Source organism: Corythoichthys intestinalis, chromosome 5, assembly GCF_030265065.1.
Source record: "Corythoichthys intestinalis isolate RoL2023-P3 chromosome 5, ASM3026506v1, whole genome shotgun sequence".
In the NCBI taxonomy this organism is placed as follows: domain Eukaryota; kingdom Metazoa; phylum Chordata; class Actinopteri; order Syngnathiformes; family Syngnathidae; genus Corythoichthys; species Corythoichthys intestinalis.
Window position 1 is genome coordinate 39,132,039 of NC_080399.1, and position 19,798 is coordinate 39,151,836.

General features: G+C 39.8%; 1 protein-coding gene across 1 annotated transcript in view; it reads left to right on the forward strand.

The window, feature by feature from the left end:
* Nucleotides 1–19,798, forward strand: part of cdh13 (cadherin 13, H-cadherin (heart)) — a 399,871-nt gene that overhangs the window by 217,118 nt on the left and 162,955 nt on the right. The window contains exon 6 of the mRNA XM_057837307.1: nt 14,300–14,478. Within this exon, the coding sequence (XP_057693290.1) occupies nt 14,300–14,478 (179 nt within the window). The remainder of the gene's footprint in view (nt 1–14,299; nt 14,479–19,798) is intronic.

Genomic DNA, 19,798 nt, shown 5'->3' on the forward strand with positions numbered 1-19,798 from the left:
ACGATCGCTTCGACACACGATCTTTTCGACATCCGACGTAAAATTTGACTTGCCATTTGTTTCTACATCCGACGACAAGCTCTAAATACAACGATCTATGACAGCACTGCAGTTTCTTTGTTTTTCCACAAGAAAGATGCATGGCAGATTTTCTTGTGAGAGAAATCAACATGGGTTCCAACAATGCTAGTGTAGGTGGTAAAAAAAAAGGAAAAAAGGTGATGATTACGTTACCATTGACATGAAGATAGATATGATAGAATAATATGAGCGTGGGGTGCGCATCTGTGATATGGCTCGCTCAACAACGCAGCCGTAGACAGTCTATGACGGTCCTCCTCCGTTCGCCAGTCTTTATAAGCTGAGGTAGCAATTATTATTGTGGTAACATCGTCAAAGAAATCGCCAGCTTCGTCAGGTTTCTAATCATTTATTTCATCAACTTATGCCTAGTGTCCCACGAAGCAAGTAAACAAAGGGAAAGTGAAAAGGCTCACTCAATCAAGTCTGCCGCGCAATGCGTTCAGGTACACCACGCAAACACATTCGCCACATTAGAACCCGTTATTACAGGTATTATTAATATTATTAATTTTTTTTGCTATTATCATATTATTATTCCAATTTTAATTCATAACATATTCCTTTTGCTCTTTGTAATTGACATTTGCTATAGTAACATCAATATTTGTTAAGAATTTAGCGTAGGTTTTCGGGCTGTGGAACAAATTAAGGAATTATAATGTATTCTTATGGGAAAATCCTGCTTGACATACCAGTACGACCATTTCGACGTACAAACAAGGTGCTGGAACGAATTAACTTCGTATGTAGAGGTACCACTGTAGTTTCCAATTTTCCATTTAGAAATCTGAGTATACCGATTTAACAATTATTTTTATTCAAATTTAGCGAGGATGTTCTAGTAAAAATTTTCATTTAATGTATGGGACTTTCTGTTAATATTGACTCTGTGCTCTTTCTCTCACTGATGTTTTTAATTTTAGCATACATGCACGTCTCACTATAACTAAAAATGCAGGCTACACTGAATTCAAACCCTTTGATTCAAGTGGGGCATAAAAGCGGCCCTTGGGTCTATTAGTTCAAGTATTCATCGGGAGTAATCATCCCCATCGACCAATTATAGGCGCAAAATAACCTAACAAAATTGTATATTTGACTGTGAAAGAATGTTGAATCAGCTTCGCCCACTCAACATAAACAACATTTGTGCACCACCCACATTAGCATCCATCAATTGTACTTTCATCTGAATCTGGAGTGCAGGGAGATAAGCGTGGAGTATACATTTAGTGGGCGCATTTATGCAAACATTTTTGCAAACATTCCTGAGCGTTTCATTAAACTTGCATTGCTTGCTGTGGGGACATCTATCTTTGTGGATTGTCATGGGAAAACAAAGAAGTTGGTGTCTGTTTGTCAGCCCTTGGTACAAACTGTAGAGATCTTCCAGCATGTATCCGCATAGTGGTTGAACGTCTGCAGTGCACACGCCCTAAGTCGTCTGTAAGAGGATAGGTAGGTAAACCGTACTGCATCCTGGGATAAAGGAAACAAACTAAGGAAGTTGGCTTAGCAGTGAAATGCATATTTGGATACAGAGAAGATGGCAAGTGGTGGGGGAGCTCAATACGTATTTACTGGTCTGAGAAACATTTTGTTTGATCAGAGATGAAGAAATGTCATTCACATAAGGGATGGGTGAAAATGCAGGGATTCTGATTTGCTGAGAAGCTGGGTTTCAGCTAATACGGTTGAGGCTGGTTTTGTCACGTCAGTCAAGCAGATCTGGAACCAATGAAAGCTTTTGCTCACAGAGAAGTAAAAGCCTATGTGGAAATTTGCTAAATGTTTTTTTTACTTAATTTTGCTGTGCTAACATTGCATATTCTTATGTGGCCATTTAAGATTTTGTACACATTTTGGCCAAATAATACTCATGTCTTTTGTGTGACATTACCTTAAAACAAAGCTAGTGTTTCAACTATTTAAAAAAAAAAAATGCATGCCAGGCTAACGGTGTCACATTTTTTTTAATCAGCAACTAGTCCATCAGCAAAGACTGTTGATGAAATGAACCAGCACCATATAAGTACTGCATTCAAGGGGGATTAAAATTTGCATAGATCACACCTAGATACTTTCTGTGCATGTAAACGCGCCCATTGTTACCAAGATGGAAGGGAACAGAATTTGACTTTTTGAATTAAAGGGGTCTATTCAGGCCAAATGGATGAAAGTCCACTGCGGCTGGGTGATCCAATGAAAATAATACTGGTACCTGATCCCTTCTGCTGTTGTGAAAAAATGGTACTTGTACCTGTTTTTTCTTACAGACATCGAGTTGATCTTCAGTGTTTAATTCGTCCACACTTAATTTGGTAGTATGCTGGCCTGCTGTCTCATTTAGCACACAGCAAGATGAAACTTCTTGCCTGAATCCGTTTCAATATTAAAAATACATATACCTAAGGGATCTGAATGTCAATCAAGACACAGCCAATCAAGTCTTGAGGAGTCACAGCCACCAGGTAATTAGATTTTCTTTAATGATGATGGAAATGTACTCTGTGGATGATGACATCCCTCAATCAAAATGGTCATCATTGTTATTCAGTTTATCACTCAATTCTGAAATTAATAGAACCTGCAGAGTTCGCAGTAAATTAACAATGAATTTAGCAGAATAGCAAATGAAAATAAAATTCAGCATTTCCTTATTTAGCAATAGTAGAAGTGAAAAGGTTGTGCATTATAGTCGATTATTGGTTAGAGGTGAGTCACCTCAACCAATTGTCTTGGACATTTTTACCCACAATTAAAGAAAATGTCATTTTCATGACTCCACAGTTGTTAATCTTACTAAATAAAACAAATAAGAATTGAATTATTGTTTCACTTTTTTAAGTCACCACGTTAAGATGTGATTGCATTACCATTTTAATTTTTCATTGTGTCAAGTTGTTTTTTTAGGTTCCTCTAATCATTAGCATGCATTGAATTTCAAGTCCCATCGGCAAATGTGCTGGACAGTAATGAAAGCAATAATTGTGCCCTGTCAGTCAAAATATCGAAACTGCGCAAGTTAACAATAATATACAAAGTGTATGTGGTGATTAAAATTATTTACCCACAAGAAACCTATCTTTGGTCATTTGTTTTTTAAAACTGATACAACAAAATATAGCCGCAATGTATGTTGAGGTTTGATTAAAGGAAAAAAAAAAAAAAAAAAACAGATCAAGACTTACTGCAAACAAAAATTATTAAGTATGATAACTTACAAAAGGCAGACAAATGGACTGGAGAGGGTGAGAAAATGTAGCATTAATTCAAGTACTCTACTCAAGATTTCCTGCTTTTAGAAAACATCTCACCGTTCGAGCAGTATCTGAGCTGTCTTTGCTATAGTTGCATGACATCAATACCTGCATTTGCAACTCAATATAGGAGACGGGAATAACAAGACGCATATTAATAAAGAAAAAAAAAAGATGACAAACAAAAGCACTTTCCACTTCTCTTAGCATATGTTGTTGTGCTTATCTGTTAAAGTAGGCCATATGTTTATTTTACTTCAATTTGTGTGCACTATGTGCATTTGTAACTATAATTCTGTCTGTCAGCATTCATTTATTTCCATTGTGGAACCCCATTTGTGGGTGTGAAAAAGTGAAAAGGTTTCCTAACAGCCCCTAGTCCTTTTAAATGAATTATGTTCCTCTGTTTATGAAATGGGAATCATTTCTTGTTTAAGCTGTTTCGATCCTACAATGTTACTTACATTACATTACATGTTATGTATTTAATGAATAACATAAACAAACACACATAATTTAACTCCTTCACCACTAATGATGGCAACAGATATCCAATCTGTCACTGTCAATGCTAGTGAATATGTTAAAAATGAGTCTGTTGCCAATATAAGAATAGACCCACCCCTTCCTTGTGGAGTTAAAAATCAATGGGTGGTACAAGATTTGGTAAAACTATTCTGAACAGTATTTCTGTTGGGTTCAATTGCAACTATGCACTGTGCCAGTACAGGCACATGTTCAATCCCGAAAGGTGAATGTCAGCATTATGCCATGTGATGAATCATTTTGCGCGTCTTTTGATGTCCCACCGAGGACCGCCGTTTGCTCTTTCTCACTCACTTGAGTCTGATTAATAGAAAATTCCATTTCAGCTCTCACAATAGACATTGTACACGGTGCAGAATTTTAAATCATTTTGTCTATCCCACACTCGCTCCTTTGGATGCACACACAAAACACACCACGTTCAAACACTTTCTTACATCACATTTAGTTGTAATGTATTTTGTTCACATCTGTTACTACATCTAGGCTTTTTGCAGGCATCAACCCTATCCCCGGTGACACCCACGCATCTGCTTGCCTCTGTTGCCTTCTCTTGGCATCTGAAAGAATCAGGAGTTAGAGTAGCTACAGGCGACACAACTGTGCAGTGCCATCACCATGCACCATGTGTGAATTTTGTTTTGACTGTTGTCCTTTCTACTGGGAATTGATAACTTTTTCATGTCAACAGTCCTTTTTTTCTGCATTGTCCTGGCACTGCACAGAGATGGCTTTGTAAATCACTCCATGTTATCCCACTGCAAAACCATTCAATTAAAAATTTTGATGGATTCACTCCTCCCATAGGTTTTATTGATACCTTCTCATGGGACCTAAATAACAACATGTGAAAGAATGAATGAATGATCGAATTTTATTGTTTAACATGACCATTACTCAAACCTTTATCACACAATATACCAGGAGCGTTAATTGGGCGGATGATTTGTACAATACTTTGTTGATATTACTATAGTGTACAGTATGGGGATGACATAAGCGCAATTTGATTGGATGTGTCACAACTCTTTTCTTGAATCAAAAATCACACAAATAAACAGTGAATTAGCAGATCTGCCCTCATAAAGCTACCCATTGAGTTTTCTGATTGAATTCAAATATATGAGTGATTGTGCTACCATTTAGTGTCATTAAAATCCACAGAAGAAAACGCGTTTTAGCACAAAAATGTATCAAAAGCAATCATGTAATCAAATTCTGCAACTATCTCTAATAATGGGCCTTAAAGTTTCATGTGAGACACAAGAAATGAAGCGGACTTTTAGTTGTCTCACTTTAGTTATATATACATATATATATATATATATATATATATATATATCATATACACTCACCGGCCACTTTATGAGGTACACCTGTTCAACTGCTCGTTAACACTTAATTTCTAATCAGCCAATCACATAGCGGCAACTCAGTGCATTTAGGCATGTAGACATGGTTTAAGACTCTCCTGCAGTTCAAACCGAGCATCAGTATGGGGAAGAAAGGTGATTTGAGTGACTTTGAACGTGGCATGATTGTTGGTGCCAGAAGGGCTGGTCTGAGTATTTCAGAACCTGCTGATCTACTGGGATTTTCACGCACAACCATCTCTAGGGTTTACAGAGAATGGTCCGAAAAAGAAAAACTATCCAGTGAGCGGCAGTTCTGTGGGTGGAAATGCCTTGTTGATGCCAGAGATCAGAGGAGAATGGCCAGACTGGTTCAAGCTGATAGAAAGGCAACAGTGACTCAAATAACCACCCGTTACAACCAAGGCAGGCAGAAGAGCATCTCTGAACGCACAGTACGTCGAACTTTGAGGCTGATGGGCAACAGCAGCAGAAGACCACGCCGGGTGCCACTCCTTTCAGCTAAGAACAGGAAACGGAGGCTACAATTTGCACAAGCTCATTGAAATTGGACAATAGAAGATTGGAAAAACGTTGCCTGGTCTGATGAGTCTCAATTTCTGCTGCGACATTCGGATGGTAGGGTCAGAATTTGGCGTCAACAACATGAAAGCATGGATCCATCCTGCCTTGTATCAACGGTTCAGGCTGGTGGTTGTGGTGTAATGGTGTGGGGAATATTTTTTGGCACTCTTTGGGCCCCTTGGTACCAATTGAGCATCGTTGGAACACCACAGCCTACTTGAGTATTGTTGCTGACCATGTCCATCCCTTTGTGACCACAATGTACCCAACTTCTGATGGCTACTTTCAGCAGGATAATGTGCCATGTCATAAAGCTGGAATCATCTCAGATTGGTTTCTTGAGCATGACAATGAGTTCACTGTACTCAAATGTCCTCCACAGTCACCAGAACTCAATCCAATAGAGCATCTTTGGGATGTGGTGGAATGGGAGATTCGCATCATGGATGTGCAGTCGACAAATCTGCACCAACTGTGTGATGCCATCATGTCAATATGGACCAAACTCTCTGAGGAATGCTTCCAGCACCTTGCTGAATCTATGCCACGAAGAATTGAGGCAGTTCTGAAGGCAAAACGGGGTCCAACCCGTTACTAGCATGGTGTACCTAATAAAGTGGCTGGTGAGTGTATATGATATATGATACTGTATATACCACATATCATTTAGTTTTATTTCTAGTCTCTTTGTAGTTATCTCATTCTATTCCTCAGTTATGTTTGTTTTAATACCAGAATTGTTCACTGTGTTCACACATTATATTTACATCATTTACTGCCATTGATAGTGGGATACCTCCAATCCTTTTGGAATGGTCTAGCAGGACATTTAATACCATCAATAGAAGATAAAGAGAGCAAATGCATGAGAGAGATGCTGTTAAGTGAAAATCTAAATGAGTGTGAAGTGTCTTTGAGACAACCAATTAGCACATTTTTTCTTTGCTCCATTTTATGGATATACACACCTACATCTGCATTATTCTTTAGGTACACAGAAATACTGTATGTGTATATTGTATATTGAATAGTTGTACATTTATATAAGCTCTCATTGGTGTTAATATGTGGTTTCCAATATTTTTGCTGGTTCTTGACATGTTTGGAATAGATTAAACTTCAACTTCATTTTGTGTGTCTGTGTGCATTTGTATGCGCTTGCCTAAGTGCAAGTGTATGTGAGAGATGGCTATGTCATTGCTAGTCTGACTTTTCGTCTGTGAAGCGGAACAGAGTTTAGGTAATGAAGGAGATGGCACTGTGTAATTAGTCCGCAGAGGAAGGATTATCGGTTTACTTTGACATGATTGGTTCACCTTGAAGTCCAAATGGAAAGGGGATAAAAACCAAGCTTGCTATCCTTTACCTTTTGCTGGACTAAGACACTTTTCTCCTCTCCACACTTTGCATATTTTCCAACATTTCTCATCGTAGTTGTCAAGACTAAACTCCATTTAATTAGCGCGAGAAAACTAGTTTCACACAAGGCTCTTCAATATATAACATAGCAAATCCTTTTACACAAAACACGTGCACATCACACATGGGCAAGCAAATGTACACGAGTGTCTTATGTACCGTAATTTTCGCAGTTTCAGTCACACCTGACTATAAACCGCACCCTTCACATTTGGCACGAAAACAGCATTTGTTCATAGATAAGCCGCACTAGACTATAGGCTGCAGCTGTCCTCACTGTATTATGGGATATTTACACCAAAAGATATTAACCGGTAACACTTTATTTGATAGCCACATCATACGACTGTCATAAGACCAAATGAACCACCATGACCCATCATTGCTTCAAGAACCTTCATTTGGCCATCACTGCTCCCTTGGGGGAGACAGTCAACCCCTGCTGCCACCTGCTGTCAACACTGTTGTCATCCAGCATGCATTGCACCACTACAGATGTATTATTTCTTCAGTTACCTTTCCATTTGTTTCATTAATTGCTAGTTATGGTATTTGGTAACACTTTGACTGTGGCGCCATAAGACTGTCATTAGACAATCATAATTATGACATGATTATGCTAAAGTCAAAGGTAGCTTTAGCATTGGAAAGAGATACATGTAAGACATGTTTAATAAAAAAAAGTTAAAAAACTTAATTTTGAAAAACTTTTCTGGATTCATATATTTTAATAAATGGTGTTTAAACACTTCAATTTGTTTATTGTATTGTTTAATTATAAGTTTTAAACATGTTTCTGTCCAACCGTATTGTTTCGAAAAAAGAATAAAATAGAAAAATGCTTGTATTTACTAAATGTTTCATTGAGTAAGTCCACTCAAATCCTGCTCAAGCTATTCACTTCAGCACAGTGAGTTGCCACAGCAACTGTTTAACAAGTTAAACGATGATTGACGCATGCTGCCCTTTGAAATTTCGGCTTTCAGGCGTCTCTGGCAAGATCAAACCTTAACGTCTGTCAATCATCGTTAACTTTAATAAGCAACTCCAGTGCACTGCCTGACCAAGAAAAGCAACAGGAGGGTGAGTGAGACTACGTGATAAAATCTGGACAGCTCATCTGTACTTATCTATTTTTTTTTTTTTTTTTTTTAATTGAAAAAAAAAAACGAAGTTTGATGCGCGAAGTATCGAGGGATCACTATAAATCCAGATTACTTATGCGAAATAGACTGCACAGGCTGGTATTAGCTGCATCGAGAGAGAGGTTTTATACTAGGATCGCCCAAAAAGAACCAGGACATCTCAAAGGCAGATGAAAAGAAAAGGGGGAAAAAACGCTAATAATGAATTATCACCTTATCACTTTTCCAAGTAATACCTTAAAGACCAAATGTGAAGTAATTTCATGAAATGCCAAATAGGGTCACAAATTAATTAAAGTAATTAAACATTGTCCAACAAATAAAGCATGAAAAAATCATTTAAATGTTGTATATTTGAAAAATAATTGCGTTTCCGAAGTTCGAGCCTGAAAGGGGACGAACCCGGAAGTGACACGTAGCACCGAGAACAGCGATGACAGCGTTCCATACGGCCGCCATACAAAGCCCTTCAAACAATGATTCAAACAGCGATATAAGCGACAGATCGAGCGCAAGTGAGAAGATCCAAGTTTTTGAAGAGTTGGAGGAAGAAGAGGAGGTGGGAGTTTTATGTTGGACCGTTCATGTATTAGCCAGACGCTAATCAGGATGCAAACAATGTGCCCAGACTACCTGACATGGAATAGAGACAAGACCCATCGAGATTACAAGATTGGTAAGATATAGGCTGTTATTATTTTTATGATTTGAAGCATGTCACTTAAATAAACCACCTAGTATTGCCTGGGATAAAAGAAAAGTTTTGACGAATCCCCGATCGTGTTGTGGAATGAGCGGTGGATGCTATCAACATTAGCTTTTGTTTGCCTGGCATATTTCGACGAACACTTCCGCCTTCAGACCCTCTGACAGTGGCGGGGGTGTTCGCCGAGGCATGTCAGGTGGATAAACCACCTGCTATTGCCTGGGATAAAGGAAAATTTTTGACAAATCCCCGATCGTGTTGTGGAATGAACGGTGGAGGCTAGTGACGTTAGCTTTTGTTTGCCTGACGTGTTTCGGCGAACACTTCTGCTTTCGGACCCTCTGACGGGGGTGGTGGTGTTCGCCGAGGCATGTCAGGTGGATAAACCACCTACTATAGACCCTACTCACCGATGTCACAGAATGACGTGTCGCTGTATCCGGCTGCCATATTGTCCGTCTCTGTTTAACCCTATTCTCAATGGTTTCATTTAGTCGTTCAGTTTATAGAGCAATTCATGGAAGCCCCAGTGCTTTCAGACGCTGTAAACTCATTGGATGCGTTGCATAAAAGGCGTTATGTGGAAAAGCTTCAGTCTATCCATTCGCCAGATCCATATTTGATGCCTAAATCGACATTTTTCGACCCGCTGTCTTCGCCCTCTCTGCCTGATATCTGCTAACATGATATCTGCAACTATCTTGTCCACACAAAATCAGCCTATTCTCACAAAACTGAAAAACATTAAGAGCAGCACTCTAAGCAACATTACCCCGTGTGATTTCTAAAATGGCGACAATAAAAAAAAAAAAAAAAAAAAAAGTTGACTGCTATGGCCGACGCTTCAAGGATAGGTGGATATTGGATTATTTCTTCAATAAAACACGCAACAACTGTGTCTGCCTCATTTGGAAAGAGACAGTCGCTGTTTTCAAAGAGTTCGATGTGACGCAATATTACCAAACAAGACACGCTGACATGTACAACATTACAGGGACGATATACGCAGCAACTTGAAGCTAGTTTAATTTCACAGCAGCAGTGTTTCGCAAGAGCCCGAGTGTCGAAAGACAACGCCACAAAGACGAGACTGTTGAAATTATGAATTTAAAAAAATAATAAAGCAAATGTGACACACAGAAGGGCTTGCTAAAATTTGTTTAAATATATTGTTCTATGTAAATCAGCCAAGGTAGCCCCCCGCATTTTTACAACACCAAATCTGGCCCCCTTTGCAAAAGGTTTGGACACACCTGTTTAACTGATGATCCGTAGACGAGGCCAGCTTCTTTCACTTGGTACCAGCTAAATATTATTCAAAATGTAATGATGGTGGAAGAAATAAGCATCTTGAATTTGAAACTGTATGTTGTCGGCGATTAGCCTTGCAATGATCTTAATTGTGGTTGTCAGCCCAAAACCCTCTAAATATATATTAAATGCATCTTACCAGATATAAAATGACTACTACATAAAATGTGGTAACCGTTTGGAGCCCAGTTTTCTCGTCGAATTGCAGCAGTCCATCTCGCTCTCCTCTCCGGGTCTCTCAGAATACGGTAAAACTTAAGTCTCTCCGTCCATCTTCTCTGTTACTGCAACCAACCGCCACACCGCCTTCACCATTATGATTATTAATGTTAACGAGCAGAAAAACACTCCATAATAGGAGGAATTTACGTAGCGGTAATGCGTATACACGACAAGTAGACGGACAACATGGCGCGGAGGCGTGGTTGTGACGTCATGTGAGTAGGGTCTATTGCCTGGGATAAAAGAGAAGTTTTGACGAATCCCCGATCGTGTTGTGAAATGAACGGTGGAGGCTAGCGACGTTAGCTTTTGTTTGCCTGACGTGTTTCGGTGAACACTTCCGCTTTCGGACCATCTGACGGGGGCGGGGGTGTTCATCGAAGCATGTTAGGTAAATAAACCACCTACTATTGCCTGGGATAAAAGAAAAGTTTTGACAAATTTATAGGTGTAGGCAAAATGAACTCAATACAACTATGATCAGGGATTGCCACTAGTTTGCTTCTGCTGTTTATTCCACAACACGATTGGGGTTTTGCCTCGAGTTACCTTTCGGCTAGCGTCGCTACCTTCTACTGTTCATTCCACAACAGTTGGCAGCTCTGCTTTGACAAAGTAATCAGTCATCTATCCAAAAATCACACTTAGTTTTTACAAATCCTTGATCATAAGCAGACCAGTTGAGGAAGCAGGCATCTTCAAAGTGTTTGTATCAGAGAACACTACTCGATGATGGCGTGAAATTCATTCGCTTCGTGCGAATGAAAGATGTCCATTTACGTGCCCTGCTACCCTTTGGCCACTCATACAACTTTTCTTTTAATTGAAAACAATACATCGCCACACACCGCCGTGGCATCTTACCGAGAAGCAATGCAACAATACTGTTCTATGGCGGACTTCCCTCGCAGTTCTCGGTGTGACGTCATTTCCGAAGATTGTCGAAGAAAAGCATTTTCGTTGTCAAGTGCGTTGCTATGGGTTAAACAAAGAATCTGGAAGGGTCGCGTTAAAAAAAATTATGAAAATATGCTTATAATTGTTTAGCCATTGATATTATTCAAAAACATGGTTGGCCAACCTTACTTCACATTTGGTATTTAAAGGGAAACTCTGGTCCTTTTTATGATTACTAATATGTATGGTATGACACAAAAACAGTGAACAGTCGGGTATTTATGGTATGACACAAAAACAGTGAAGTCAGGTTTTTCCTCAAATGACGGAAGATTTGAATTGAAAAGATTTGATTGAATTCATGGACCTGTTTTTAATGTACATAACTGTTAAGTTTATCTCACCCAACATTAACAAGAAACACAGACATGGAGGTAGGTTTGGTCTTTCTAATACCCCTTTCCCACTGGCCAAAAAACCCGTGTCAACCCGCAAACAATCGGCTTTTGGTGGCAGTGGGAAAGGTGCAGCGACCCGCCTCGACCCGTGTCAATCAACCCGCCAAGCGACCCGCATTAAAATCACCTCGGCTCTGATCGCCATGCAGTGTGAAAGCACAACCCCGGGTCAACAGTCAACACCCTAATCAACGTGGTGACGTAGGCTAGTACGTGATGCGTCATAACAAAAAACAAAAACCATGTGCTCTAGCCCAGATCCACATACGGCGAACAGTCGGTGTAGCAGCGTTAGCAATAGCCATAACAGACGAAACAAAGACTCTTCTCCTCCTCCTGTGACGTACACGGCTCCTTTCAATTTCAAACCAAAATTTACGTCGCCTACGTTGCCTCAGCACAAGCACAGTGTTGATCCTTTGCTGCATTTCGACCATTTTGCGGGCAGTAAAACGCATGAAAACAGAGACCACAAACGGAAAGGAGGCTTCCATGTTGCTTTGCATTGTTAACTTCCTTGAACTGAATGAATTGGGTCGCACTTGTCGAAGCGCATCTTAGCATGGTGACGTCACGCACCTTATGCGCGGCTGAGGAGGGGTGGGGGTTAGACGGGTGAAAAAAAAAAAAAAAAAGACACGGCTTTTTTCGTCAATGGAAAAGGTGCCACATGCCAATTCCTAGTGGGATGCATCGGCTTGGAAAAACGCGCGTTGACCCACTAGTTTCAGTGGGAAAGGGGCATAAGAGAGGAAAAGCTGACAGCAGAGGTTCAGATCAAGGTATTCAGCAATGCTGAAAATGTTCAACTTGACCAGTTTGCTCTGAACACTGCCACTCGCCTTTATTAAATAAGGTCCAAAAGCAAATTAACATTTAATACATTCACTTGTGATCGGGCATGTCTGCAGACTACTCCCTCATACATGTTCACAGATGACTGAGCTACCCTCACTCCTTGATTGAAATAATCATTGATTCATCAACTTAGACTTCCAGCCACTCTCTAATCACAGTGGTCACATTTAGCAAGTTCAAAAGTACAAGAACTGTGTCAGATACAAAGATCATAGGGACAGTTATATGTGAAAAATAATGTGTAAGGAAACATTAAATCAGAACAATGTCAAGCATAAAATGAGTTCACATGTTGCACAATTTCCCTAACAAAAAAGTGTCTTCCTACAATACTACCGTTTATTTTTTATTTTTTAAACATTTTACTTGAACATTTTTCTGTTGTATTTTGGCTGGGTTGCACTCATTTGAATGTTCTTTCTTAATCTGCGTCAAAGCTCTCGGAAGAGGAATGAAAAGATTAACGTTGATGTCTGATGCACTGTTGGTGTTGGAATGTTTTACCTGTGCTTCACTCTTGTCAGAAATGTCTTAATGTGCTCTTGGATGTTCAATTTGTTAATACTGAGCAAACCTGATCCTGTATCAGCCTCTGACATTCTCGAGTTAGTCCACCAGCCAAGATACCTTTCATTTTGATGTCATGCACTGGCTTCAGCCTTGCCAGCTTATTAACAAAACAAAGTTTAACTTCACTTACACTTTTCACTACAGAGGCTAAAAAGTATACAGGAACAAAAGTATACATTTATCATGAAACAAGGACCAGAAATGCTTCTTGCCACAACCAAAATTGGCTATACCCCATTTTACAGTGACAGAAATCCACTTTTGTGAACGTATCCATCTGTGTCCATAACATATACCCCTCTATCGTTGTGCTGTCATATTCTCCTCCAAGAAGAAACAGACAGCATTGAGCAAATGTTTGTCTGACTCTGAGCTTATGACAGCCAGAACAGGAAGCACTGGAGCGAGACGCAATTTAGAACCTTTTGCAGCTCTGGGGAAAAGAAAACACTACTCAAAAGGGACGTGACCTGACTCGTTTTATATCTGTGTGCACGTATGAATGCACATGCCTCGCAATTAATATCATCGCAGTCAAGCAACAGATTGAGGATGTACATTTTCAAAAATGGACTCCTCAGCTCTTCGTTTACAAAGAGTGTTTTTGTTTAGATGTCATTCTCTGATTAAACATGCCAAACGTAAGGTACAGAAAATAAAACTTTTATTTCATATGTTTGTATTTGTAGTTGCAATGACAATGACATACTTTTCTGATGAATGGATGCCTTGAAAATCTTTTTAAATATTTAAGTATTCCAAATTTAGTGTGTGCATTTTTTTTCGTACCACTGCTGTCAGCTATGATCACTCACATTCCAGTTTTATCTGTTTACTATAGGTTTAATGGCTCCTTCAATGATGTTCTTGTCACCGTGTTCTCCAGGAACCACAGTGATGACAATGATGGCGTTTGATGCAGACGACCCAGCTACAGATAATGCCGCTTTGCGCTACAACATCATCCGACAGTCTCCAGAAAAACCATCTCCTAACATGTTCTACATTGACGCGGAGAGAGGCGACATTGTTACTGTCATTTCACCTACTTTACTTGACAGAGAGGTAAGTCCTTCAGCGATTATTTTCATATGAAGTACACACTAGTTTGTGGCTTTTTTCTAAGGCATTTAGCTTGCCTCATAAGCCGAACATAGACAGGAGAAAATGTCCATTAAGTCATTTTGGGGGTGTCCAATTAGTATACCATTTCCTCCACTAACCAGAGTGTGACAGTGCAATGATTGCTTTTTTAGCATGGTGACGAATGCCAGAACATCGATTGGGTCCGCTCGTGGAAGAGGAATATGAGCTGTTGTCAGACACTTAGTGCTCTGTTTAATTGAAGTCATACACATTCACTCACCCGCTGTGGTAGTGTCCAACAAGCCTGCTTGAAAACCTTCCATCCGGAACTGTTGCAGCAATGCTGTCTGCACCAATAAGGTGCTTCAGCTCAAACTACAGGATGCTGTTAAATGAAAGTGTAATTGATTAGAAGGACAGTGAAAGCATGGCGGACGGATGGAGTCAATGCTCTTTTTATGAAGTGACTGAGGAATATCAATGGGAAAAATGTAGCTTTTATTGTGTTCAATATCTCTGGGTGGAACAAGGGGGAAAAAATGGATGGTATTACCGTAATTTCCCGAATGTAACGCGCAGTTTTTTTCCCCAAAATCAACTTGTAAAATCATGGTGCGCATTATAAACGGGTACATGGATGGAGACAGAAATATATATATTATATGTATATATATATATATATATATATATATATATATATATATATATATATATATAAACTAGGGCTGTCAAAATTATTGCGTTAACGGGCGTTAATTAATTTTTTTAATTAATCCCGTTAAAAGATTTGACGCAATTAACGCACTTGGCCCAGCTCAGACAGAGGAATGAAAGGCCCACTTGTTAATTGTGTTTTGCGGAGTTTTGCTGCCCTCTGCTGGCGCTTGGGTGCGACTGATTTTATAGTGTAAGTAATTATTGCCATCTACAATGGCGGCCTACAAGTTTATTTTTTGATTGAAAATTTTACAAATTTTATTAAAACGAAAACATTAAGAGGGGTTTTAATATAAAATTTCTATAACTTGTACTAACATTTTTCATAAAGAACTACAAGTCTTTCTATCCATGGATCACTTTAAAAGAATGTTAATAATGTTAATGCCATCTTGTTGATTTATTGTTTTAATAAACAAATACAGTCCTTAAGTACCGCATGCTGAATATATATATATATATCCATCTTGCGTCTTATCTTTCCATTCCAACAATAATTTACAGAAAAATATGGCATATTATATAGATGGTTTGAATTGCGATTAATTACGATTCATTAATTTTTAAGCTGTAATTAACTCGATTAAAATTTTTAATCGTTTGACAGCCCTAATATAAACCGATTTTTTTTTTTTTTTTTATTGACACGGCCACGTTGTGTTGAAGAAACGTATGCGGTGATCCGTTGCCGACCATTACGGTACGTGACGTCACTATTTTGTTTCGGTAATACTTCACTCTGATCGGCCGAATGATTTCATCTGTGTTAAATTCTGCTTATTTCACTCTTCATAAACCACAGAATTTAGTTTCTTGAGCTCATTTGAGTCAACGTTTATTGCAGCTCCGCAACTCGGACCATAACAAACGTAACAACACAGACTTCCTGTGTGTGTCCGTCAACTATATCTGTCCCTCGGGAAACTCAAACCCAAATAACAATAGTTCTTATTGTTACTGTCGTGTCGACAGCGATGATCTCACTCGGATATCCGACTTACGGTCTCACTTTCATTTTACCGTATCAATCCATGGAAGAAACATTTATTCATCATTATGAAACGAGCAAGTTATACAGCAGCCTTTAAAAGAAAAGTCACATCTGTTTGGTTTTCTCCTAGATTCTGGTAAGTTGGAGAAGTTGTCAAATCATATTATTACTGTAAATATTGTCAATTTATGGTAATGTTTTGAACTACCAATATGCTATGCTTGTGCAGTGCTTCACCAGTCAGTAAAATGACATTTCTGTATCTGTACACGAGCTCTGTTTTCTTGTATTCTTCTATTTATTGGTGCTAAAATTAGGGTGCGCGTTATAAACAGGTACAATAATTTCTCCTAGATTTTACAAGTAAATTTGGGGTGCGCATTATACATGGGTGCGCCTTATATTCCGGAAATTACGGTATTTTCAATTAATTTTCTGTTTTGGTCGCTTAGGAAAAAAATGCATGCTCATGCTTAGTCACTTTTTAGGCATCTCACACCTGTTAGGTTTAAGTCCAATTTTAATCAACAAAAACTCCAAAGGGTTTGTCTATTTTTCAGCATATTTTTCATTCTGATTAACTCATTCAATACCACTGACAATGATAGGCATCAACTTTATTCAAACTAGGCTGACTGGCATTGAGTTATCACTGTCAATGGCAGCCAGTGGGTCAATTTATTAAATAACATTAAAGAAGATAGAACAGTAGGGAAATGTTTCATCTACTTACTAGGGTTGTGTAATGTAAGTGATAATTTGACAAAGTTACTGTATGGTCAAAGTAAAAACAGCTCATTTTTCTGTTACAGTCAATGGTAACCAATGAGATAAAAATGCACTAGTTCACAGCAGATGGATGGATACACACACTTATTATTCATTTACAGTACGCAGGAGTACACCCTGATCTGGCTGCCAACCTATCACAGTGCACACACAGCCTTCTGCGCATACAATCACACCTCTGGAGAATATGGAATCCACCAACCTAACATGCATGCGTTTGGAATGTGGGAGGAAAATGGAGTACCTGGAGAAAACCCACGCAAGCACGTGTAAAACAGTGCAAACTCGACACAGGAAGGGATTGAACCCTTGGATTCAGAACAGTGATGTTAATAAGTGTTAATAAGTCAACAGGTCAACCACCGTGCGACCTCCATCCATATTATATCACATTTCATTACATTGAGCCGTGAAATCGTTTGGAAAAGAGCAACCTCGGTATTCAGAACCAAAATTGTAACAAATATGTAAAATACAACTTTAGCTTGACACACCTCTTTAACATTGCATGGAAGTTTGGGACGGTACCGAAAGAGTGGCAGATTGGGGTGGTGGTTCCTCTTTTAAAAAGGGGGACCAGAAGGTGTATGGCAATTACAGGGGCACCATACTCCTCAGCCTACCTGGGAAAGTCTACTCCAAGGTACTGGAAAGGAGGGTCCGGCCAATTGTGGAACCTCTGATTGATGAGGAACAATGTGGGCTCTGGCTGTGGAACAACGGACCAACTCTTTACCCTTGTTGGAATCCTGGAGGGGGCTTGGGAGTATGCTCATCCAGTCTACATGTGCTTTGTGGACCTGGAAAAGGCATATGACTGAGTCCTCCGGGATGTACTGTGGGAGGTACTGTGGGGGTATGGGGTGAAGGGACCACTCCTTAGGGCCATCCAATCCCTGTACACCCAAAGTGAGAATTGTGTCCGTGTCCTCAGCAGTAAGTCAGACTTGTTCCAAGTGGGTGTTGGCCTTTGCCAGGGTTGCGCTTTGTCACCAATTCTGTTCGTCATTATTATGGACAGGATATCAAGCAGTAGTCGTGGTGGATGGTTTAGAGTTTGGTGGGCTGAGGATTGCATCGCTGCTTTTTGCAGATGATGTGGTCCTGTTTGCATCGTCAAACTGTGACCTGCAGCACTCACTGGACAGATTTGCAGCTGAGTGTAAAGGGGCAGGGATGACGATCAGCACCTCCAAATCTGAGGCCATAGTTCTCTGCAGGAAATCTGTGGATTGCCTTCTCCGGGTATGGAATGAGGTCCTGCCTCAAGTGAAGGAGTTCAAGTGTCTCGGGGTCTTGTTCTCCAGCAGGAGCGGTAGTACAGTCGCTTTATCGCACTGTTGCAAGGAAGAGGGAGCTGAGCCCAGAGGCAAAGCTCTACATCTACCGTTCGATCTTTGTTCCTACACTCACCTATGGTCATGAACGATGGGTTATGACTGAAAGGACAAGATCACGGGTACAAGCGGCCGAAATGGACTTTCTCAGGCGGATAGCTGGTGGCTCACTTAGAGACATGGTAAGAAACGTTGCTTTTCACGATACGCTCAGAGTCGAGCCGCTGTTCCATCACGTAGAAAGGAGTCAGTTAAGGTGCTTCGGGCATCTGGTGCGAATGCCACCAGGAGGCCTCCCTAGGGAGGGGTTCCTGACCCTCCAACTGGTAGGAGACCTCGGGGCAGGCCCAGAACCAGGTTGAGGGATTATATCTCGACACTGACTTGGGAGAGCCTCGGGATACCCCAGTCAGAGCTAGTTGATGTGGCCAGGGAAAGGGAAGTTTGGGGATCCCTGTTGAAACTGCTGCCCCTGCGATCTGACTCCGGATAAGCGGTTGAAGATGGATGGATGGATGGATGGATGGATGGATGGATGGATGGATGGATGGATGGATGGATGGATGGATGGATGGATGGATGGATGGATGGATGGATGGATGGATGGATGGATGGATGGATGGATGGATGGATGGATGGATGGATGGATGGATGGATGGATGGATGGATGGATGGATGGATGGATGGATGGATGGATAACTTTAGCTCTTTTTCCATCATGTTCTTTGGCTTAGTAAATCCACATTTACTTGGACTATGTTAACAAAAGTTCAGCTACTGAGCCAAGCGAGATAGAACTTTCCTCCTCCGAATCATGACAGATTTACTCAAAATGCTTTTCTGTGCATTTGCCAGCATAAATTTGCCATCTATGGGATCATGTGCACTATACATATACTATATGTGCACAGCATATTTGTTCTGTATATGTGATTGAAAGTGAAAAGTGAAAGTGAAAAACTCTACCCAGATACATGAAAAGAAAAACTTCTAATCAGTTTTCTGAATTCCTACTTTACAAGTCTGTTGCAGTCTCTCTTATGGAGGGTGAGATGCAGAGACAATAAAATGTGGGTGGTGGAAAGTTATCCAGAGAAAATTGACAAATCTATTTTGTCACATTGAAATCAGTTTAGCTTTTGCTTGTGGTATGGAATTGTGTCATATGTTGATTTTTTCTTTTTTTTTTCCCCACAGTGCTGATTTTCTGTTCACTTTACATTTGCTACGCCAACACCCTCACACAATTAGCATAACATTATATGTGTTGGTTTTAGGTCAATGCGAGCCTACAATTGGTGACGGCTGATATAAAAAGGTCAGATGTGGCTATTTCAATCCAGAAATTATGTATATATCATCCTTCATCCTTTAAAAATAATAACAACGATCACACACCGATGATTTTCAGATTATGTAGAAAACTGTCAACAAAAAGCAACCAATTGTCACCAAGATAGATGTA